The sequence below is a fragment of the Lissotriton vulgaris genome, chromosome 2_2 (genome assembly GCF_964263255.1).
Source record: "Lissotriton vulgaris chromosome 2_2, aLisVul1.2, whole genome shotgun sequence".
Classification (NCBI taxonomy): domain Eukaryota; kingdom Metazoa; phylum Chordata; class Amphibia; order Caudata; family Salamandridae; genus Lissotriton; species Lissotriton vulgaris.
This window is the reverse complement of record NC_141688.1, coordinates 293,986,841-294,012,730: the sequence shown is the minus strand read 5'-3', so window position 1 is coordinate 294,012,730 and position 25,890 is coordinate 293,986,841. Positions and strand designations below refer to the sequence as shown.

General features: G+C 44.4%; 1 protein-coding gene across 1 annotated transcript in view; it reads left to right on the top strand.

Annotated features, from left to right (window-relative positions):
* LOC147729326 (uncharacterized) overlaps positions 1-25,890 on the top strand; it is a 354,664-nt gene that overhangs the window by 114,782 nt on the left and 213,992 nt on the right. The window contains exons 7-8 of the mRNA XM_086959822.1: positions 19,204-19,253; positions 20,254-20,278. Coding sequence (XP_086815948.1) covers positions 19,204-19,253; positions 20,254-20,278 — 75 coding nt within the window. The remainder of the gene's footprint in view (positions 1-19,203; positions 19,254-20,253; positions 20,279-25,890) is intronic.

Here is a 25,890-nt window from a genome sequence, read left to right as displayed (position 1 = left end):
AGGGTGCTCTCCCGATCACCAGTACCTCGGTCTTATTCCCATTAAGGCGCAGGCAGTTTTTATTCATCCCGTCGGCTAAAGCCATAAGACAGGTGGAAAAGTTGTCTGCCACCTTGACCTGGCTTTAGGCTAGGTAATCATTAATTGTGTATCGTCGGCGTATGAAACAATATCCACCCCGTATGATTCCACAATTCGTGCAAGGTTGAATAAGGTAGGGATCAGACTCGAGCCCTGTGGAACCCCGTGCTTTAGCCATCGGGGGGTAGATTTGAAAGGGGGACAGTGTACTTGGAAGCTTCTATCTTTTAAAAATGAGCATAGCCACTTATGAGCCAATCCCTCAACTCCAATTTCAGTAAGGCGAGTCAGCATCGTAGTGTGCGACACAGTATCAAACGCCGCACTCAGGTCCAATAGAACCAAGGCCGCTGTCTATAACAGGACAGATCATCTTTTGCACCCTTTTTAAAATTGGAATTATGACAGCTTTGGCCCAGGACTTGGGGAAGCCGACCTTGGTCGCGGCATTAAAAACAAGACACTGGGGTCGGCCCTATAAAGATCTGTTGGTACGCCATCTGGGCCTGGCACTTTACCCTTTGCTGTCGACATGATCGCCTCAGTCACTTCCTCCTCTGTAAAACACACACTTAAGTCCTATATTTTAATCCCTTGAACAGTTCGGGCCTACTGACTCACTTCAATATTTATGCCACTAAAATGTTCAACCTATTTTTCTGGGGGAATGAGACAGTCCATAACTGAATTAGATGATTCACTGAACATTGGGCTATTAACCACCTTCCAGAATCTGGAACTGTTAGACAGGACGCTTGCTTGGCTCAGTTCTTCCCAAGCCGTTTCTTTTAGCTGTAATTTTCTTTTTTTAACTGCAGATTTATAGGCTTTTCTAGCCTGCTTGACCATGTTTACATCCCTTATACGAACCTTTAAAACCCCTAGAAGTGCAGTATGCGCAGTAGTGCATGCTGAGTCGAACCAATTTTTATATTTTTTGGGCCTTGATTTGCAGCGTAGTGTCAGATTGGTAGCTACCTGCTTCGTGATGCGATCAAAGGCACCTAACATTTCGACTGGGTCAGAATCCGGGTTTGAGCATATACTAAAATCCTCTGGTAGCCCTCTATATACATTTTCAAGAAAATTATCTGATGTAGTTGCATCCCATTTTAATCTCCGAGCTGGGTCCTTGGTGGCAATTATAGAATTTGAGATGAGGACTTGCTTATTCCCCATTTCAAAAGCCCAGATAAGAAATATCAGGGTGAGAGGATTATGGTCACTCAAACAACTACACGTGACACAAAATGTGCCCAGCAGTTCAATCAATGGGCATGATACTAAAATATAGTCAATAATGCTTCCATGTCGCTGTCCTGTGTAGGTCGGGACTGTAGGAGAAGTGTCTACTTTTTCCGGGCAGAATAAATTAAAAGCACATAAAAAACTCTCTAGATAGGACCCGCACTTCGTGTGTTCAAAATGAGTTGTCCCCTGGGGTCCGTGTTCCTCTTCAATACCTTGCATACAATAGGATAGACATGGGAGTATTGAAATCACCAAGGATTAACAATTGGTAAGGATCATCATTTGTGGCCTCATAATCGTTAAGGAAGGTAGTTAGAGATCTCAGATGCTCCACATCATCTACTCTAGTATAAGAATTGTAAAAATTCACCACTAATAGACCAGGTAGATTTTCGCCTAAAAGTTGAACCGCTAAGATATTAGGGGTATACGTCGCTATCAGCTTGGGCCTGTAATGCAATTTAAGGCTAATCAATATCAAAAGTCCCCCCTCAATCTCCCCATAGACGATGGCACAGCATTTTTCCCAAAAGACCAATACCCGTCCAGATGGTATAAATCATGTGAATCCCAAGTTTCCTGAAGTGCAATAATATGGTGCTTTCGAAGTAATGACTCCCAATTTGTATCCCCCATTTTTGCACGCAAGCCGGCTATATTCCATGACAGAATTTTTATTTCAGATCCAGTTTCAAACCGGCCCACTTCATTACGTTCCGTTTCTATTGGTGGGATAGAGACTGGAGATGTATTACAAAGTGGGATCACCGGTGCATGGTCAGGCGATGATAGATAGAGTTCCTCTGCAGGTTTTGTACTCTCTGTAGGGGGTGCCTCTGTATGTGTATTACCTACTTGTAGTCAACCCTGTTCATCTAGGTTGGACAGGGCCTCGAATCTATTCAATACAACAATGGGCGGGACAAACTCCCCATGTGATCTCAAAGGAGGCCACTAAAAATACCCCAATGGTAGAGCAACAATGGAGGTAATGGGGGAAAAATGGTCTTGTGCTTCGAGGATCAATTGTGCCACTCTAGGGCTTTGAAAATTTACAATAACACAGTCCCCCCCTATCTTTTTCTGAGATCTCCCAAGCCATGCAACTCTACGCACCATCAGGATGTTATTAGCCAATGATGGCCTAAACCCTTTGTGTTTGGCCAACCAATCCACAGTTTTATTTTTTAACTGCAACCATGATTCATGTCGGTCCGATCTTAGAGGTGGGACATTTGCCAAAACTACAACAAGGGGACTTGCGGCTGGTGGTAAATCTATAACATCCTGCGAATGTTTTAACAATACATTTCCTGCTAGATTATGTATTGTAGTTTTGCCTCCCCCAGGCCCCAGTGATGGATCGTTCAATGGCCCAGCAAGATTATTCTGTGGTTGTGAATCAATAACACTTGTAAAAAGTGGTTGTGTCTGCCGCCCACGCCCCTGCTGAGAAATACCAACTAGCCTGCTCTGCCACATCATTTCATTCCTCTCTACTTGGGTCGAAGGAGTTAATGCATGATTTGTACCATTTATGCTATCTACAACAGGATGGGTTAAATGATTCGCCATGGTTATGCCTGAATCTGAGCCACCTGGCTGAGTAATTAAAAGGCTACCACCCCCACATTTGTATCTTTCTTCCCTTCTGCAGATTTTGCCAGACGGGCAACTTTCTCCTCAAGTTACCCTAATTTAGTCCAGAAGGGTGCAAGGATTGTTAGCATTAGCGTTTCTATCCGTTCCCAATATGCCTGATTGGCCCCCACACCTTGATGATCCGTCATGTTTGCAGGATAAGCCGTCCCAGATTGAAAAGGCTTCGATAATTTATCTTTCTGATGATTGCCTCTCCCTTTATCTTTATTTTGCGAGACTGCCCCTTGTTCGTTTTGCTAAAGGTTCCCCCACACCACCTGCAGCTCCAATACTTTCTCTGGACGGTCTCATTGGCCTAGAGCTTCCCCTTTATCAATATGGGAAGTGTTCTCAGTATGGGGAGTGGGTAGAACCATAGTGTCAAAAATATGTGGTGGGGACCGTCATTGGTCCAAGTGCAGTATCATGTACAGATGTATCCAACAACGAACTCTCCGGGGTCAATTCCAGACACTCCTGAGATATACTGTGGTGCTGCTCAGCAATACCCCCCATGTCTGTGATCAGGTGGATCTACTATTGGGTGGCTATCAGAAGTTACGGCTACCACGGGTGACTTTACCTCACTTATTGCTCCCATGGACGATCTTTTTTGTGCAGCATAGGCACCCAATGAAAGCCTTTTTTCCGTGAGCTGTATCTTGTGCTGGAGTACCGATTCAGCTCTACTCAAAAAGGCATCCAAAGTACCCACCACCCCACCCTCTACTTTCCGTCTATCAGGCTTCCGTTTTGCAGCCATGAGCCCTCTCCTATAGGATATTCACCACCCCACCACAAAAAGCTTATCCTCTGCAACCCTGCCAACACTTAGTCTAAGTCAAACACAACAACAAAAGTCCCGCTTACTTATAGTCCAGGTACAGGTGCAGATGTTAGAGGTGTGGCCCAGCCTCCTCCTGGCTACGACGGGCGCGGATGGGGGGCCTGCGTCGCTTAAATGCGCCTCCTGGCGCCGAGTGATGACGCGATCTACTAGCACCACCACAGGCCTCTGGGAAATGCAGTTCCTTACTACGTGAGGCTGGCGAGTCCGTGGTTAGATGCGGCGGCTGCCGCAAGACAGCAGCGTTTCCCCCCTCAAAGCACAAGGAGACGGTAAGCAGGATATGTGGCAAGGTTTGCAGGACACACCTTTTCACTCTCTCAGTCGTAGTTGTCCACAATAAGATAAACACGAGACACAATGGAAGTTTACAATCTTTATTTAAACTATTGTGCTCCACTGCGATTCGCCCTTAGATGTATGTAAGTGCTGATATTTTTTCACTACCTATTACCACTCTATTAAAGTGGTAATGGGTAGAGAAAAATATTTATAAGGTTAGATATATTTTGGAAAACTGTAAAGAGTTCCTCAGTACTGCATCAGGAGTAATTTGGTACCAAAATAAATACATAATAAATAAATATGTTTAAAACGTAAAAATATACTGTCGTACCCTATATTTTACAAATATAGGGTGCTAAGTTGTATTTTCCATTATTAACTCTTCTATAAACAGTTTACAGATTACTGAGGTAATACCTATAAATGACAGAACTACTCAAAAAATGTTTTTGGAAATGTTTTTGAAAAAAGTCTAGTTCTCCCTAAACTTCTGTAAAAATATATAGAAACTTATAAGCACATTTTCCACCTCTGAGCACTTTATTAAAGTGGTAATGTGTAGGGAACAACAATAAAACCTATTACTTACCTAGATCTAAGACCCTAATTCCGAACGCAATAAAACACAGAAAGCAGACAAAATGTGCTGAAAACGGAATAGGCTGCCTTTTACGTTTGGTAAACACAGCCATTTGCTGCTGCCTTTCTGACTTATCATGCGTATGTACCCTAGTAGACAGCAAACTAACAGTGGTATACCGCGGCACAATATATATTACAAAGTATTTTAAAAATCAGAACTTTAACACACCAAACACTATTCGCACAGAGTACCAAAAATTGACATTTAAACAAAAAAAACAATTTCCCTGCCATATTACTTCTACATCCATTAACACACTTTCTTGCTACGTCTGTTTCAATTACCACATTCTACCCCACTAAACTCTGTGCCACTCCACTCTAAGCCATCACATTCTACGTCACTCCATTTATTTATTTATTTATTTTTGAGATTTGTAGAGCGCGAACATTCTATTCTATTCCATTCTATTCTACTCTACTGTATGCTACTCCACTCTATGCTAATTCACAGTACACCACTCCTCTCTACCCACCTCCACTCTATGCTACCACAATATACTCTATTCCACCCTACTTCACTTCATTTTATGACACTCCAATGTACACGAAGACACTGTACGACCTTCCACTCTACACTACTCCACTCTGTGCTATACCACTATATGCAACTCCACTTTACGACACAGCACTCTATTCCACTCTATGCTATCGCCACTCTACTGCACACCACTTCAGTGTATACCACTGCACTATACGCTATTCCTTGTACTCCATTGCACTTTATGCACCTCCACTGTACGTCACTCCACTTTATGCTGCTATACTCAATGACAATCCACTATACACTGAAGCCACTCTATGTCACTCCAGTATACAGTGTTCCACTGTATGCCACTACACTGTACCTCACTGCACTCTACATTCTAAACTCTACTCAACTCCACCCTTTGCTATAATACCGAAGCTTCTCTACTCTATGTCAATCCACTCTACCCCACTCCAATGCACATTATGCCACTGTATGCCACTCCAGTATATGTCACTTCACTCTACGGAATTAAAATGTATGCTACTACACTGTACCTCATTCCAATCTATTTCAGTCCATGCTATAACACTCAACAGGTGGGAGGAGGAGATCCTTAAGGCCAGAGATCCAAAACCCAGTGCCTACAGCGCTTGTAATACTTCAGCGGCTAATTTAGCATGTTATTTAAAAGGAATCCCAGTTCCCCCGATTCTCCTTTTCATAACAGTGCTCTCGAATGGAAGTTATCTCATGCTGAGCGATCAGGACTGTTGTGGAATACAGGCTGGAGTCCTGTATATTTTGTCCATTTCCCATTGTATCACTTGTTGCAATAACATCTAAGTTCCCCCTCCACATGGGATTGTAGATAGCTCATTGTGGCCTTCGATTTCACCCTTGAAGGCAGGTTTTAACAAGCTAAGCAGACTCAAAGTATTATTGTGCCAACAAGAAGTAGCCTTCACATATGCTTGCAATACCTTCATATTGCAGGTGGTCAGAACATCTAGTGAAATACAGTTATTGTAAAACACCAACCTTTCCCCTGCAGTTCAAGGAATTGGTACATCTTATCTTTAATGCCTCTAGTACGGCCAGCTTCACCCACTTTCCCAAGGTTGTAGGCTCCAGCCTCATTATTTAATTTCAGACCATCTTTGGAGTATTCCTGGCTTTTATCCACTCTAATTTTTCTAGTGTATTCTGAGGGTTAGCGTTGCTGTAAATCGTCATTTGCAGCATTCTTATCCTGGTCCTGCTTCTCCGCAATGGATGCTCCTTTTGTGTGTGCTCTGGAACTGTCATCGCTCCTACACTCCCGTTAGCGTATGCTAAAGATCTCTTGAATGTTACTGCTACAAGAGCTGGGTCTTGAATGGTCCATAACATTTCGACCTGCCTGGTTTACCGGTGTTCAACCTGTGTTCCAATTTATCTGGTGCTACTGCGAATGGGCACTTGACATTTGCTTGGCTTTGCAGATTCCTGATACCATGGATTTTCGGCTGTTGCTGAATTTCTTAGTAACCCATTTTCAGAACTGTTCTCTGGGTTTGCGACTTCTTTATAATGCAGGGTTTGAGCCATTGGCCTACAGAGAAACATGTGCATTGGCACATGGACCACAGGATGTAGGTTTCCTTAACACAGATGCCTGTTGCACAGTAACTGTCTTGGCATCGGTGAGACCAGGAATCATGTTTATTCTTAGAAGCTCGTAACTAGGGGAAAAGACCAATCATCGCAAGCGGAGTCGGACTCCGTTATGGAGTCCTTTGACTTTCAATTGGCGAGTAGGAAATTGTTGCTCAATATTCTTTATTCTGCTAGTATAGCTATAAAAGACCACAACACAGTAAAAAGCATTCAGTAGCACCATCATTTGACAGATTTTTCCAACACTGAGACTTTCTTTTCTGTAAATGACAATTTTTATAACTATGCTTTGAGTATGTTTACCTGTGAACTATTTATATGAATTTCATTTAGTATCCCTTTTTGTGCTCTTATCCTGACCAAAGGGAGGGTGTTGTGAGTTTCCTCCATGGCCCACTGGAGTTTTCTCTAGGTTAGCTTAATTTTGCATGCTGTAGGCCACATTTGTCTTTGCACATATTACTATATAAACAATTTTTGCCTTTGTGTCACATTGTACTTTCACATAGAATTTGCATATGTTTTCATGTTCTATTCCTTTCCTAGGATTTAGTCGGCACACCACAGAAAAGGTCAACCAACCATGTCCCTTGTTATTTTTTCTGGTTAGACACGAGCACCTGCCTGTCCGGCCATATTCATAGGTACAGAGGCCCAAAAAACACACATGGATCGAGAGGTCAGAGTCAAGGGCACTGCGTCAATTGAGATGTAGAGTGTCCATCTATGTGTGTTAAGGTCCCATACTAAACCCGGAGATCTTTGCTATATAATCATTTATCTTCAGTACAAGGGTGGATGGGTGGGGGTTAGACAACTCTGTCATATAATCTGACAAGGTTTTCATTGTATATGGTTTATTCACCATGCCAACAGATTTTTTGTTTGCATTTTTTTTTCTAATGTGGCATGAATAATGAAGAACACTAGTAAAGTGTACCAAAAAAATGGCTACATTTAACTTTTGTAAAGGCAGTCATTAGGGGAAACATTGTTAACAACGCATGCGATACATCGCATGCCATTACAAAGCAAGTCGTTACAATGACATGTTATTACATCGCATGCCATTACACCGCAAGTCGTTACAACGACTTGCTGTAGAGGACAGAAGGTGTTGGATTTGTTAGACTTTCAAACCAACACGTTCCCTACTGTTGCACACACTGGAGCTGGAATAGAGAATTATACTATTCCGAACTCCAGCGCCCCCAATCTACAGCAAGTCGTAGTAACAACTTGGGTTGCACTGTATGTAACAACACGTCATTGTAATGACTTGTGTTGCGTTGTAATGACATGCGTAGAAAATGTATGCGTTGTAAGTGCTATTCAGTCATTAGCCAGTCACGTAATCACTTGTCATATTAATGTACCACAAAAGATACATGACAACAGATGTTACTAAATAAAAATACCTTATAACTCATAAGAGATACTTACTCTACTAACCTGTAGTACCCAGAAGGATAATCTGTGCAGTATAATGCCTAAACCTCCCAAATTTCATGTAAATCTGTTCAGCCGTGTTCACACTACAAAAGATGCAAAATTCCATGGAAAATGAATTGGTTGAAAAATGGGGTTTGGGACCCACTTTTTTATCTTTGCACCCTCCTTGAACAAGCATCATCTGCCAATGTAGAAGGGAGACTAGGTCTGCAAGGTTTTGTAGAGAATAGTCAAATGATGAAAACCCGGAAAAACTCTGATCCCTATCAATGCTAATCCTAACTGCCACTGCCACTCTGCAATATATATGTGTGTGTGTGTGTGTGTGTGTGTGTGTGTGCGTGTGCGTGTTTGTGCGTGTGTGTGGGTGTGTGTTTGTGGGTATGTGTGCATATATATATATGTGTGTGTGAGTTTATGCATGTGTGTATATATATATATATATATTTCAAAACAAAGCATCCTCGATATGAAAGCGCACTCAGCACCAGTCAATCCTTCAAGGCAGAGCTGTCTTTATTAATTTTCCAGGTAAGTTTCATAGCCTTACGCGTTTCGGGGCTCCTGGGGCATTCCAGCCGCTAAAGCGCGCCACCTCTAATGGCTGAGGGCCACCTGGAGACACAGGAAGTGTTTCGAAGTCTCCACTGGATGGAATACCAGCCGGCGATGGAAAAAGACTGTATTTAATGTCGAGGGTTATTAAATGGACAGATTGATGTAAAGGGACTGAGCCTACTACAGGTAAATACTACGAGCAAAATAAACTGAATGTTACCACAACATCACGCACATCCTTGACCAGCATGCAGCATTCTGCTGCTAATGATTGCAGCCAATTAAAGAGCTTGGAGAAGTCACATGTGCAAAATGCTCATTTAAAGAAATCGGCCCCTTTGCATGTCCAACTGCCTGTGAGCAAGGTGACAGGAGCCCCGAAAAGCGTAAGTGTTGTACATTGATTCTTCATGTAATATGGTTGTCTTTTGTCTTAGTCCTTTCTTTGTGTTTTCTTGTTCTCTGTCTACCACAATGCCAATGTATGTTCTGACTTCTACCAGGAGAATTCCACTAGTGTCAGTTGGTGGTCTGGTCAGCTGGCGAGGTTTGTGTGCTCAGCTGTGTCTTATAATAAATCTACCTGTAATCAACAAGAAGTATCCTGTCATCTATCACCATCATATTTACAACATTTTGGCGACGTTTTCTGCTGACCAGACCAGAGAGGAAACCATCTAACACAGCCTGAGCTACCCTTCGCGAAAAGAACCCACTGCGGTCCGCCTATCTGCTGCCAGTAACATTATCAAAAGAAGCATGAAACTACATGAATGAGGGAGAGTTAAAGGAAACTAAAGCAACTAAAGAACCGTGAGTCCATCATTTATCCCTGGCAGCACTGCGCAATAAGAAACAAAGACTTCTTACCACCCAACCGCAGTTAAAAGTAAGGTGTAGAGAAATAAAGCCATTAAGTAACCCGCTCTAGGAAAACTGAAGAAACTAGCTTTGTAAGCTTTAAAGACTTATGAATCCAGTCTCATGCAACAGCTAATGCTATTTAAAATTACATCTCAACCATCTGCAGCCTTTTAAGAACAAAACAAATTGCCAACGTTGTGAAAGCCTTTTTAAAAGAAAGAAATTGGTAATTTGCAGGCATTTGTTCAAGGAATTTCTCTTCTGCTATTGATGATTTAAGAGAGACTGTTGAACATGAGTGATGTGATTAATTAGAGCCTGTTACTTCAATGTCTAAAGCTGTTGCCTAAACGGAGAATTCATTTGCATGTTGGACACCCATGCTTCCAGAAAATGAGATATCCACTGACATATACGAAGAAAGGGAAAAACAAGATTCATGTTGTCCCACAGGGAGTCTGCTACGTAGTTAAAAAAAAAGAAAATTAGTTTGACTGTTGCCACTGCTTGGATGCTTACTGTCTCGAGCTGATCCGCTCTTCACCATGCCATTTTCAGTTTTGATGACGTGATAGAATCTCCCTGTGACTCAGTGGAGGAGCGTGGTGTTTTCAGCCTCATTGCAGCGTTTGAAAGAATCCTGGGTGCATCATTCTCCATCGACGCGCTGCGCAACGTGAGGGGTCACGACTCACGACGCGACGTGATGCAGCCATTTTCTGTTTTTTTTTCATTTTCCCGTACCTTGTTTCCATGGCAATTTCACTGCTTGCTGTCCGATATGATTATATTGCTCACTGCGCTCCACCAAAGGTGTTTCTCAACTGTGAACTATACACGCGGCACATCTCCTGGCAAGTGTCTCATTTATTAATATTGTTAATTTCCTCATTCCTGGAGGGTTCGTGTGAGGCTAATTGTGAGTTGTAGCTGAGTGTTTGTGCTGTTCGGACAGTTAAAGAGCAATCATTAACGTTTCTACACATTTTCAAATTAAAGGAGCATCTTTCAAGCAGTGTAAAAACATCACGAGTGTCGACAATAAAATACGAGTCACAGTGTAAAACTTATAACAACAGTGCCACCTAGTGGATTTTTCCCTTATTGTAACAGAGATCTGGGAATAATCTGGAAATGAGACGAAGTGGATGGTACAAAGTAAATTGAACTTTGCTTTGAGAAAGCAACAATTTTATTTTGTTGTTCTACATATCATGTCCCTCACAATATCAAAGAGTGCCTTACAACTGGGTAATTAGTACTTATGAATAGCAAAGAAGCATTAAGGAGACTTTGGCTTGACAGAGAATCTATGGTCAAATGTCCAATAACTATTGGTGCACGGAATCCTCGGAAAGTCAAGGAGCAGAGCGAAATTAGTCCATAACTGGGCCAAGGAAGCGAGGGGACAAAAGTAAAAGATAACAAAGTATGGAAAAAAAAAACAGAGCATGGACAGTGGTCTTGCAAGTAGAGTCAAGTTTGCAAGATGAACAAAATGTTCACAACCGGGACAAAGGTCCCAGGTGAGAGTCTCGACGGAAGGTCTACATCGCGGACAGAGGTCCCAAGTGAGACTCTGGATAGTAAGTTCACAACAGGGACAAAGGTCCTGGTCCCATGTGAGTCTCTGGACAGTAAGTCCATAATGGGGACAGTGGTCCCAGGTGAGAGTCTCGGCGATCGGTTAGTTACGGGGACAGCGGTCCCACGTGAGACTCTGGACGGTAAGTCCACAATGGGGACAGAGGTTCCAGGTGAGAGTCTCGGCGATAGGTCCGTTACGGGGACAGCGGTCCCACGTGAGACTCTGGACGGTAAGTCCACAATGGGGACAGAGGTTCCAGGTGAGACTCGGGACGGTGAGTTCACAATGAGGACAGAGGATCCACGTGTGACTCTGGACGGTAAGTCCACAATGGGGACAAAAGTTTCAAGTGAGTGTCTGGACAGAAAGTCCACAACGGGAACTGTGGTCCTAAGTCGGAGTTTGGACATAAAGTCCACAACGGACGCAAAGTCAGCAAGCCTGTGCTTGGGAAAAAGTTCCAAGTTTTACAGCAAGGTTGGACGAATCCATCTTTTGGAGTGAAATCTTCAAGAAGGAAAATGATTTTCTTTACATCGCTTGTGATACTGCTCTTAGTAATCTTCAGGAGTACCTACGTTTGGAATCTTCTAAGTTTATGTAAGAATGTGGTATCTATAAAGCATGAAGGCGTTTGTTGAACTCTCTATCTTCAACTCAGAGCTTAATGTGTTGCTGGACGGAAACAGATTTTGAGAGAGTGGACTTTCTCTTCCTGTTTTGCTGGTCAAAGACAGTTTGGAGGGAGTGCACTATCTTTTTCCGGCCTATTAGTTGTTTTAAGTGTTGTGTCTCACCTCACACTTCACTTTTACACTCTTTGCCCCAATATGCTCTTTTGCCTTCGTGGTTGTAAGTCCAAGGTGAGTCTCTGGTCAGTAAATCCGCAACGGGGAAAAGTTCCTGGTGAGACTCGGGATGGTAGGTCCTAAGTGAGTCTCTGGACTGTAGGTCCACAACATTGATGAAGAATCCAAGTTAGTTACAGGGAAAGGTTGATGTGTGCCTCGGGACTGGAAAGAGACATGGATTTCAGTGTCTAGCTAGGAGAGGACAAAGTTTACCGTCAAGTGGCCGGGACTGAAATTGTACTGATGGTGACTTCAAAACTTAGTAAAATCTGAACTGTGAGTCCTGAAGCATGTCACTGAAGCAAGGTGAGGATTCTGTGTCGGAACGAATCCAAGAGGTAAATTTGAGACTGAAGGGTTTCAAGATCTTCCAGGTCTAAGGATTTGCTACAGCGAGTTGTTACAGAGAGGTTCTGAGAGGAACCAGGACTACGAGCTGTTGTGTCTTGTTGTTAGGCAGCTCATTAGCTTGTATTTTGGGGGTCAATGTGGAAAGTGTGTGGCTGCTTTCCCATGGCGGTGTCTTTTACCCAATGGTGTACCCTTCTTTGGGGAGGGGGTGGGGCCAGTCGGTACCCATGGTATACTCTATGTAGGGCGTGTTGGGAGTATAAATTCCAAGGTGTGAACCTTTTGCAACGTTTGTTGTAGCTTGTATTTTGGGGGTCAATGTGGAAAGTGTGTGGCTGTTCTTTCCCATGGCGGTGTCTTTTACCCAATGGTGTACCCTTCTTTGGGGAGGGGGTGGGGCCAGTCGGTACCCATGGTATACTCTATGTAGGGCGTGTTGGAGTATAAATCCCAAGGTGTGAGCCTTGTGCAACGTTTGTTGTCACCCTGTTTTGTTGTGTTGTTGGTGGTTAGGTCACCGAGTTTGTTAGTAAATGTTGCATGATTGTGATATGAGAATGCTTGAACTAGATCAACACCAGGTATGTGATGACGGTTTCATGGGTCTGTTCTCCTCCTGTATTCTTTATTATGAGGTTGCACTGACATCTGGTGCCTCATTCTAGTCTTCAGGGCCATTTCCCCGATGTACTCTATCTAGGAGAGCTTATGTGTTTTTTTCCTGGTGTGTTTAACCTTTTGAGCGTTTTGGGGGTCAGTGAGGAAAGTGTTTTGAGAGCTGTTGTGGCTCTACTTTCCTATGGCGGTGTCTTTTACCCAATGGTGTACCCTTCTTTGGGGAGGGTGTGGGGCCAGTTGGTACCCATGGTATACCCTATGTAGGGCATGTTGGTGTATAAGTTGCAGGGTGTGAACCCTGTGAAACCTGTTGTGTGTTATTGGGGTTAGTGAGGAAAGTGTATTGAGAGTTGTTGTTGTACTTTACTATGACGCTGTTTTTACCCATTGGTGTACCCTTCTTTGGGGAGGGGGTGGGGCCTGTTGGTACCCATGGTATACCCTTTGTAGGGCATGTTGTAGGTTTGGTTTCAGGGTTTGAACTCTGTGTTGTACCCTTCTTTGGAGAAATAGTGTTGGAAGTTAGTCAATCTCCAAGTTAACCATCCTGTGCTGTCGTGTGGTGTAGCCTACTTTGGAGGGTGTGGAGTTGGTGAGCAATCAATACCTATATTAGTTCTCAGGTTGACTGGTTTAGTTTTTCTGAAATGGGTAGTAGTGTTAGTGCTGCTCTTATTAGTCATTGCCCATGTCAGTTCCCAGGTTGTCTATCCTGAGGTGTACCCTGTTTAACCTCTTAAGTGCTGCTGACGGCCAATGGTCGTCACGAGCGCTACCTCCCCAGTGCTGCGCACGACCATTGGACGTCCATTCAGCACTAGTTCCAATGGACAGCGCAGCACTGGGGAGGGATATTTGCAAGCAGCTAAGGTGTTAAGGAAAGTTGTGTTATCACTTTCTTGGGGTATGTTGTGTTTCTCCCAAGGGTCTATGTTTATACCTACCTTTGTTAATAGGGTTTCTACCCGGTTTCTCTGAGGGAGGGGGATGGAGTGTAATGATATTTTGGATACCTGGTATGGTTCTTAATTGGTGTTGTGTATCTTGTTATTGTACAACATGGGGTAGGTGTTGTTTGGTCGTTTGAGTGTTTTGTTTCACCTCACTCTTCACTCTTCATCCTGTGTCTCTGGATACTCTTTTGTCTTTGTGGTTGTCGTTGCAGTCTCTTGTAGTGTAATCTGTGTTTTCCTTTATTTCTTTTCTTTTCTATAAAGGAGGGGGATGTGTTGTACATTGATTCTTCATGTAATATGGTTGTCTTTTGTCTTAGTCCTTTCTTTGTGTTTTCTTGTTCTCTGTCTACCACAATGCCAATGTATGTTCTGACTTCTACCTGTAGAATTCCACTAGTGTCAGTTGGTGGTCTGGTCAGCTGGCGAGGTTTGTGTGCTCAGCTGTGTCTTATAATAAATCTATCTGTAATCAACAAGAAGTATCCTGTCATCTATCACCATCATATTTACAACAGTAAGGCTATGAAACTTACCTGGAACATTAATAAAGACAGCTCTGCCTTGAAGGATTGACTGGTGCTGAGCGCGCTTTCATATCAAGGATGCAGGTAAATACTACGAGCAAAATAAACTGAATGTTACCACAACATCACGCACATCCTTGACCAGCATGCAGCATTCTGCTGCTAATGATTGCAGCCAATTAAAGAGCTTGGAGAAGTCACATGTGCAAAATGCTCATTTAAAGAAATCGGTCCCTTTGCATGTCCAACTGCCTGTGAGCAAGGGGACAGGAGCCCCGAAACGCGTAAGGCTATGAAACTGACCTGGAACATTGATAAAGACAGCTCTGCCTTGAAGGATTGACTGGTGCTGAGCGCGCTTTCATATCGAGGATGCTTTGTTTTGAAAAATGTGCCTGCGGCGGCATTCCAGCCACGAAATCGCGCCACCTCTAATGACTGAGGGCCACCTGGAGACATAGGAAGTGTTTCGAAGTCTCCACTGGATGGAATACCAGCCGGCGATGGAAAAAGACTGTATTTAATGTCGAGGACCCACTGGAGGGTTATTAAATGGACAGATTGATGTAAAGGGACTGAGCCTACTACAGGTAAATACTACGAGCAAAATAAACTGAATGTTCCCACAACATCACGCACATCCTTGACCAGCATGCAGCATTTTGCTGCTAATGATTGCAGCCAAGTAAAGAGCTTGGAGAAGTCACATGTGCAAAATGCTCATTTAAAGAAATCGGCCCCTTTGCATGTCCAACTGCCTGTGAGCAAGGGGACAGGAGCCCCGAAACGCGTAGGCTATGAAACTTACCTGGAACATTAATAAAGACAGCTCTGCCTTGAAGGATCGACTGGTGCTGAGCGCGCTTTCATATCGAGGATGCTTTGTTTTGAAAAATTTGCCTGCGGCGGCATTCCAGCCGCGAAAGCGCGCCACCTCTAACGACTGAGGGCCACCTGGAGACACAGGAAGTGTTTCGAAGTCTCCACTGGATGGAATACCAGCCGGCGATGGAAAAAGACTGTATTTAATGTTGAGGACCCACTGGAGGGTTATTAAATGGACAGATTGATGTAAAGGGACTGAGCCTACTACAGGTAAATACTACGAGCAAAGTAAACTGAATGTTACCACAACATCACGCACATCCTTGACCAGCATGCAGCATTCTGCTGCTAATGATTGCAGCCAATTAAAGAGCTTGGAGAAGTCACATGTGCAAAATGCTCATTTAAAGAAATCGGCCCCTTTGCATGTCCAACTGCCTGTGAGCAAGGGGACAGGAGCCCCGAAAGGCGTAAAGCTATGAAACTTACCTGGAACATTAATAAAGACAGCTCTGCCTTGAAGGATTGACTGGTGCTGAGCGCGCTTTCATATCGAGGATGCTTTGTTTTTGAAATATATATATATCTATATATATATATATAATATGGAAAAAAAACAGTGGGCAGTTATAGTGAGGATCGTGTTTCAATAGGAAAAGTCTTTATTGTGTTACTAATAACTTTGGCGCAGTCTAATGAATCTCCACAAAACGTTCCAAAAGCGTGCTACTTTGTAATAGTGTGCACATTGAAGGTTTTGGGTATCTGTGAAGCGGGGCACAGAAAAAGGGGGTTAAACTCAAAACATGTTTCCCCCATTCATTTTCCCCTAGACACAGTAACAGCATAAACAACTAAACTGATTTACACCACATTTAGCAGAGAAATAGAATGTTCAATGAAAGAGTGCTTTTTGTGTGTTGGTGTAAATACGTTTAGTAATTTTGGAAAAATAAAGGTTAAACAACATTGTATATATCGCACCACAGAGGGTCCGCTGTGTTGACAAACCTTATACTGAGGTCTGATTGGCTGCCACATCAATCAGGAAGTGGTGGCAGACATCTTAGGATTTGAAACTCAGTCCAGAGTCCTTAAGAAAATGCAAAAAAACACATAAGAGTTCAAGGTAGGGATACCCTGACCCTCTAAGCTGGATGGCAGGATTGTTTTTTTTCAAAAAATGTTACAGCTAATTCATGGAGGATCCGCAAATCTGTGGTGATATTAAAAAAAAAATTGTATCTACTCCCTGTTGGGTCGGGGTAGTGCCTGAGGGGGGAGCACAGACTATATTTTAGGGGAAGAGGGCATGTGCCCCCCCTATCACAAGCTTCCAAGAGGCCTCATCCCTTGGCACTAATCATTTAAATAAAGGGGAGGGGGGCCATATGCCCCCCTCCCTGAGTCAGGAGAGGCCCTGGAGAGCCCCTACCCCGGGTGATAACTTAAACCCGGAGATTAATATTAATACTAATAATGAGTGAGAGAACCCAGAGACCCCATCTGCCAGGCAGCGTTTTAAAGAAAAGGGCGGGGGCTCCCTCCCTGACCCATACAATGCCCCTGGGTACCACATCCCGGGCTGGCTCATTGAGGGTGTCCTCCCAGGATACATTAAGTTTCCCTGCGCGGACAGAGAAGGTGCAAATGTTCTCCAACTGGGCAGGAGTACGAAGCTACTTCTGCCCGGAGGGACAACAAAACATTCCCCTCCCCCCACCCCATGATCTCTGGCAGGAGAAAGAATGTATTTGCTCTGTCGGCACTCCACCTCTCCCCCATCCCCCCCAGTATAAAAGAAAACTGCTCACACCTGGCTGGGCAATGCCGCTTCTGCTGCAAAGGGCACCCCCACTTCAAAGAAAACATGCTGGCTCCTCCAGAAGCAGGAAGCCATTTGGGCAATGGGGGGCTTGGGGCTCCCTCCGCAGCCCCCAAAAATTATATTGGGGATGGGTACCCTGGGTGGTCATCAGGGCACCCTGTAAGTAAAAAAATAAATGCTAGCTCCTGCACGGGCCCAAAAAATGAGACCTCTAGCAGGGAACCAGCGGGGGTCTCCAAAAAGAATCATGGCATGAGGTGCCCCGGGTAGGCACCAGGGCAACTAGTAAATAAAAAAAAAGTTGTCTTCTGAGTGGCCCAGTAGGACTGCTTGCAGGGAGACTTTTGGCCACTGGAGCCATGGGGTACCCCTGCAACTCCCCTATTAAAAAAAAAAGCAGAGGGGGCCCAGGGTGGGACCAGGACACCCAGAAAAGAATATTTAAAAAAAATAAGTGAATAATAAATGAGCAACAATAGCGGCTCGTTTTTTATTTACTGCTCTTTCAAGGACTCCCTCATAATGACCTGGGAGAGCAATTTACAGACATTTTGTTCTTGGTGATCATATTCTTCTAATGCTGTGGGGGCTGTAGGGAGCTGTGCAGCCCCACAGCAGCACGAAAAGAAAAAAAACACCTCTCCTGGGTGATTGAAACTATGACTCCAGAAGAACTTACCATATTTTTAAAAGCATTTCCCAGCCAGGAGCTTTTTCTCTACAGCTGAGACTACAGTGCCTCCTAGGGGTTGTTGATTTGTTGCACTGTTTGTGGTCTGAACACGCATCACATAAAATACAAGCGCTTTATTTGGTTTTTATGATTGCTTTTTTTACGATATGAAAAGTTTTCAAGGTTGACTAAGAGACATGTTGTTTCTTTATTTTTCTTAAAGAAAAATAATAGATCTCTATTTATTTTCACCCCTAAAATGTAAAAACAAAAACCATGTAAAATAAAGTCACAAACATAGTTTAACCAAGTTTGAATAAATATATTTTAAGTAATCAATCGATAAAACTAAACTTTGAATGGAGTGCATTTTCTAAATGTACATTTGTTTAACCCCTTCCGTGCTCCCGTCGGCGAGCACTCCCTCCCCAGTGCTGCGCACGACCAACGGCCGATGCAGCCCCGCCCACCGTTTATAACGCCCGCACCGCGGCGGAAAAACCGCCGCGGTTAAGGCTTTAAAATGATTGGTGATTTTTGGAGAGAGATGAATCATTTGCTTTATATATCTGGTGAAGGAGGGTTAGTGGAGGGTTTGGATGCCTGGAGGGGTTTGACTTTACATATGGCAATAGAAATTACTTTACATTTAAAAAAGTGTAGAAATACACTGAACAAATTAAAGGTTAAAGTAATGTTCTAGCTAGATGAAATGTTCTGTAACATCGTAATGTTTTAAACTCTAAAAAACATGGAAATTCACCAGTTATCGTTATATGAAGTAACTACACCTCGTGACGTAAGGTAAACAACAATCACAAAAACAATCCTACCTACAATGCAGGCACCTTTGCATTTTGGTGCAAGGGTGCCTGCATTGGTGCTAGGACAGCAGGTTGTGCGCCAGCACAGTCACACAGCAGGAATGTGGCATATATTGTTAAATACAGCACATTTCTGCCCTGTCTCCTACATTAGATCCGCTTCCTGCATTAAGTTGCATGAATATACAGTAAATGTGGAAATACATTTGCTGCTCATATTATTGAAGTAAGCGCAGATGCACTAGAAGTATTTGGAGCAAATTGAACTGTGCATAGTTTGGAGTCACATGTGCATTGGTGCTCGTTAGTACTACCTCCAGAGTGTAAATCATTTAAAACGATAGACATGTGGAAATAGCTGCAATGTGATGGCCGACAGTGCAATGCTCAGAACCGTAACCATTTTTTTTATACAGTTCTTCCTCCTATACCTGCCGATACCACAACTCCTGAACCAGAAGAAGAGGTAAGATGATGTCATCATGGATCACAAGCCTCACATCACATTAATGTGTTGCAGTTTGCACTGCAGCAGATGATTGAAGGGCGCTCGCTGCACAGCCCTCCTCGACACACCGGCTCCTTAACTCAAACCAAGGTTAACGACAACAGGGAAGGCCTCTTTACTTGTGCTGTTGGTCACCCCCTCTATGACTCTAGGACAAAAAATGCCCCACACTTATTCAGTGGACAGAGCCCCAAGTCTGTTCTTCCCTAGCTAAGTGTTGAAGTTGCTGCTCTTAGCATCTGCCAGCTTTTATTTTACTTTGTGTATTTGTGATACGCAGACCCCGAAAGGCAGGTGAGCGTCCAATGTAGGCATGGAATACAGGGGAGCAACAGAATGGTGTGGCAAGGATGGATGGATAAGTGAACATAACCCTGCGTAGGCTATTGTAGGCTGGGGGGTATATTGGATACAAGTGAAAAGTCATGACATGGGATGGCTCTGGCAGCATGTGCCATATTATCAGACGGAGAGCGTTATAATCTGCCCTGCATTACTCTCTACTAATGTTGCTGTGATAAGAAACTGACTCACTGTTACTTGCTTATTACACATGAGTAGTGTTTTTCAGGCAGACGGAAGTCCACTTTTGTCCTGCTGATGACAATAGACACCCACCTCTATGACAGCAAAGTTACCATATCATTTTATATAATCTACATTTGCTTTTGCCATTGATCTAATGAATAGTGAACCACAACAGGGTACATCTTCATGATACTGCCACCCATCTAGGACTTCCATGCCATTGTAAAGGCCCTCTGCGTGGTTCTGGGGGAGGGGTGGGGTGGGTGGCGGGGGGTGCCAAAAGGCTCCTTGAATAGTTAAATGCCAGGGCTCACTTGAAGGATGGTAGTCTGGGTCAAGTCATTGTCAGCAGTGTGGAGATTCCTGAAATATAGTAAGTGTTAGGTGGTTACTACTGCTAATGTAGACCTTTTATCTTTTATCTATGCAGGAATTTATAAACTGTTCCGAACAAGGTAGGTCCATTTACTCTGACTCTGATGCGCCCTTTGCTGGACTTTGCTTTGCTTGTGTTCTGTTTGCTGTTGCTTAGTTTCATGTGCATAGAATTCTGTAGTCCACATGCACTATTGGACCATGTAGCTGGGATATGCATGTAATCTGACTGTCTCGGCCTGGATCCTCCCATCCAGCTCTAGATGAAGGGCATCAGAATGTCAAGCCATTGACAACTGCCGACTGATAATGTGATTGTGTAAGATGCTTTACTGTGCAAGTTACCAGAACCATGCATAATGCAATAAATAACCATCATTCAATCACTAAATTAGGTAAAAAACAAGCAACACAATAAATGAAGCGCCAGTCAGTCAATAACGTCAGCGCGAGCAACAAGAGGTGGACCTCCAGGGTGGAGCATCGGTGTTGCACCTACAGACAGGCCCCCAGGATATTGCCCACAGCCCGCCCCGCCTCCCAGCTAACCCTCCCTCACCCCTCCCCCTCCTCCATCCATATATGACAGATGCATTCTCGCGCAGCGTCCACGCACAGCGTTCGCGCCCCAGTCGCGCCGAAGGTGCGCCAAAGGTAAGCCCGTCCGCGCCTGGACCGCGCCCAGCGCCTGTCCCCCTGGTCCCCGCCGCACCCAACCCTCTAGAATCACATATGATGCCACTACTCTCCTCGCCCTCAACCCCAGACGTTCACCACTATGCTGCGATCTACTCCTGGACATACTCACGGCCCATTCGCCTGCCACTCCTGCAAATTCAACTGCTTCAGGACCCTCTCCAAACCCACGTCCCCCAAATACAGCTCCGACTCTAACCGCCTAAAGTGCATCCTGCTCAACAACCGCTCGGTCCACAGACACGCAACAGAACTCTGGGACCTACTCGACACTGCGTCACCTGACATCGCCTTCCTTACTGAAACTTGGATGAACACATCATCTGCACCCGACATCGCCATAGCCATACCGGACGCTTACAAGATTATCCGAAAAGACCGCACCATTCAAACAGGAGGTGGCATCGCCATCATCCACAGGAACACCATCAAAATCACAACCAGCTCCGACGACAATCTTGCAACCACCGAACATCTCAACTTTCAGATCCACACCGACCCCAGGACCACACTTAGAGGCACCCTCATCTACACGCCTCCAGGTATCCGCACTCAATTCAGCGATGACATCACGGACTTCGTCAGCCCACATGCCCTCGCCTCCGAGAACTACATTCTTTTAGGAGACCTCAACTTCCACCTTGAAAACAAACAGGACAACAACACCACCACCCTTCTGGACAACCTAGCCAATCTCGGACTCAAACAACTTGTTGACACCCCCACCCACACAGCCGGACACACGCTCGACCCTATCTTCACCTCCAGCAAGCACATCTCCTTCGACCGCACTACAGCTCTCCACTGGACGGATCACAGCTGTGTTCACTTCAACTACAAAACAACCTTAACCCACAACCGTCCACAACCTATTCCTCGGAGAAACTGGAACAAAATCACCTCCAACCAACTCCTCACATCACTCAACCAAAACCCCCCCACCCTCTCAATGGACCCAAACCAAGCGGCCACCAACCTCAAGCAATGGATCACCCACAGTGCTGACGAATTAGCACCCCTGATTAAGCACCAGATGAAATCAACCAGCAAAAAGGCTCCCTGGTTCAATGACGAACTTAAAAAATCCAAGAAGCTATGCCGCACCCTGGAGAAGATATGGAGAAAAAACCCAACCTCCAACAACTTGGCCTCCCTCAAGACAGCCACCCGCAAACACCACCAACTGATTCGATCCGCCAAGAAATCAGCATTCAAGGATCGTCTCGACAACAACACCCATAACAGCAAGGAACTCTTCAACATCGTCAAAGAATTCACCAACCCCACCGCAGCATCTAACGACATCACTCCCTCCCAAGACCTCTGCGACGCGTTATCCTCCTTCTTCTACGACAAAATTGCCGACATCCACAACAGCTTCGAGAATTCTCCCAGCGATCAACCCTCCCCACCCCCCTCAGATCCTACTCCGCCAACTAACAACCTCAGCGCCTGGAACCCAATCACCACTGAAGACACCATTCGCCTCATGAACTCAATCCACTCTGGCTCGCCTACCGACCCCTGCCCCCACCACATCTTCAACAAAGCTGACTCCATCATCGCACCCCATCTCCGTGATGTCATCAACTGCTCGTTCAACTCCGCCACCTTTCCAGAAAGCTGGAAACACGCCAAACTCAGCGTCCTTCTGAAGAAACCCACAGCAGACCCCTCTGAACTTAAAAACTACCGACCCATATCCCTCCTCCCATTCCCGGCCAAAGTCATCGAGAAAGCCGTCAACAGCCAGCTCGCCGCCTTCCTTGAATCCAACAACTCCCATGATCCATCTCAATCTGGGTTTCGAGCCAAACACAGCACTGAAACCGCCCTCATTGCAGCGACCGACGACATCCGAACACTCCTGGACAACGGAGAAACAGTGGCCCTCATCCTACTCGACCTATCCTCCGCTTTTGACACAGTCTGCCACAGCACCCTTATACATCGCCTCAACAGCATCGGCATACAAGGAAAAGCCTTGAACTGGATCATCTCATTCCTTGCTGGGAGAACTCAAAGAGTCCGACTTCCCCCATTCTATTTAGAGGCCACCGAAGTCATCTGCGGCGTTCCACAAGGATCATCACTCAGTCCCACCCTCTTCAACGTCTACATGAGTCCTCTCGCCTCCATCGCGCATCAACACAACCTCAACATCATCTCTTACGCCGACGACACCAGGTTAATGCTTTCCCTCACCAAAGACCCCAACACCGCCAAAAGCAATCTTCACGAAGGCATGAAAGAAGTAGCAGAATGGATGAAACTTAGCCGCCTAAAACTCAACTCAGACAAAACGGAGGTGCTCATCCTAGGATCTTCCCCCTCAGCTTGGGACGACTCTTAGTGGCCTTCCGCGCTGGGCACAGCACCCACACCCACAGACCACGCACGAACCTCGGCTTCATCCTTGACTCCTCTCTCTCGATGTCCAGACAAGTCAACGCAGTAACGTCCTCCTGCTTCAACGTACTTCGCATTCTCAAAAAAATCTTCCGCTGGATCCCCCTCGAAACAAGAAAGACTGTCACCCACGCACTGGTCACGAGTCGACTGGATTATGGTAACACACTATACGCCGGAATCGCAGCAGAATTACAGAAAAAACTCCAGCGCATCCAAAACGCGTCAGCGAGACTCATATTAGACATCCCTCGCCAAGATCACATCACCGGACATCTAAAAGACCTCCACTGGCTTCCCGTCAACAAAAGAATTACTTTCCGCCTTCTCACCCACGCACACAAAGCCCTCTACAATCTAGGACCCGAATGCCTCAACACTCGACTGTCCTTCTACAAACCCACCCGCCAACTAAGATCGTCCAATCAAGCTCTCGCCGCAGTCCCGCGCATCTGAAAATCCACCATGGGTGGCAGATCCTTCTCCTTCCTGGCTGCCAAGACCTGGAACTCACTCCCCACCCACATCCGCCTTACTCAGAACCACATCTCCTTCAGAAAAGAACTTAAAACCTGGCTATTCGACAAATAATGAACCCCTTCCCCTAGCGCCTTGAGACCCTCTGGGTGAGTAGTGCGCTATACAAATGCCCAAACTTGAACTTCAACTATTAGGAAATTTAGCAACACAAATATAATAGCGAGTCACAAAACCTATTTGGCGAGTTTGTAATATGTTACCGACTCGCAAAATAGGGTTTGTACATTAGGCAGATCTATTTTGCTGTCGGAAATGGGCCGATTTCCCGTTTGCAACCGCAGAAAAAAGTTGTACATCTGTCCCTTAAAGGAGATTTCTGATATGCCAGTCAAATTACAGTTTTCAACAACCCTAATTATATTAATGTTGAACCTCAAATGATGACTCAAGTTGAATTCATGCAGTACAGCTAGATTTCATTGGAACCCCATTTAGGACGTAGACAGGATGACATGATGCTCTGCGTTTGTCAAGTAGTTCAATTTAGCGTTAGCTAATTTGGGTGCATATCCCATGATCTGTTGTGGGGGCTCTGTAAGGTCCCAAATTGAATAAATATGGGCCAAGTTACCGCCTTATTTCAGGGAGATAAAGGTGTAGATTTTTGGCGTCTGTCCTCTTCCATCCGACAACTTCACTCTTGCCCATGTGTTGCTGCGTAAATTAATTAATATTTTTAAGTTTAAAAGTTGCCAGGGGAAATGTTATATAAATACATACAAGTTAGGGACTACATAATACGAAAGATGAAGCTAAGTAAAATTACTAGCTCAGAGCTGTGGGACCTCTTGTATAGTACAAAAAAGAAATCTCTAATTAGTTCTGGATATAAACTCTTAAGTCAACATAATGGAGAGGACTGTCCGAGATTGGCACAAAAATGGACTATAGAATTGGCAACAATGTGACACCACAGAACATATCTAGCGCTTTGGTTAATATTAATAAAATAGTCCACTCTTCGAGCCTAAAGCTTCAATTATATAGGACGGTCAGCCAACTTTATTATACCCCGCAGAAAATTTCTAAATGGTCACAAAATAGTGATCGTATTAAATGCCCTAAATGTGATCTGGTGGCAGCAGATCTTACTCACATGATCTATTTGTGCCCTATGTTGGCTCCATTCTGGCAAGAAATAGAAAATTTTCTAATTCAAAAACAATTAATTTACCAACCACTCACGGCACCTACGGTATTACTTGCTTTAAATACGAGAAGTAACAATCATTCCGGCTGGCTAAACATAGCACTGTCTTGCGCTAGATTGGTGGTTGCTAGAGCATGGATTTCACCAAACCCACCATGTAGGACAGAATGGTTAACCTTAATCCATGAAATATACTCTATGGAAAAAGCTCTTGCTAAGAATAACAGTCAAAAGGCAACAGAAAGAATGGAAAAGATATGGATTAATTTTGTATAACCCTTTTTTAGGAAATAAGATGAATGGCTAGGGTCTTTGTACTTTGCAGATTGAATGATTTTGGTTTACTACTGATTTCTTATATATTGTATATATTCTGCTATTCTGTATTAGTATTCTTTTTTGTTAGGCTGATGTGCTATCATGTGTAGGAATATGATGTTTTACTTTGCATAATCGGTATACTGAACTTCTCCCTGAAATCACTCCAAAATTTGTATTGATATAATGCTTTTTTTTCTGGTATGACATGCTTGCCAAAATAAAAAATTAAAAAAAAAAAAAAAAGTAAATTAATTAATATTTTTGATGGGCCTTTATCTATGCCCCAAAGCTTGTCTTTGTTAACTTTGTCGAGAGCAGTTGAGAACTCTATAAAGCATGCAAACAGTATACTGGCCTTAGACAAGTGTGCTTTTTGAGGTGGTGATGTCTGCGGGTGGCGTCCATGTGGACTGCGTTGTTGTCCGGTGTGCGTTCGTGGAGCCATATTTTCTCCAGTTTCCGGCATGCCCTTTTGGAGGTCTGGAGCTCGTCGGTGAACCAGGTGGCTCACTTGCTGGTGTGGCTGTTGGAGGGTTTCTTGAGCGGGGCGAGGGTGTTGGTGCACTTGCACATTGC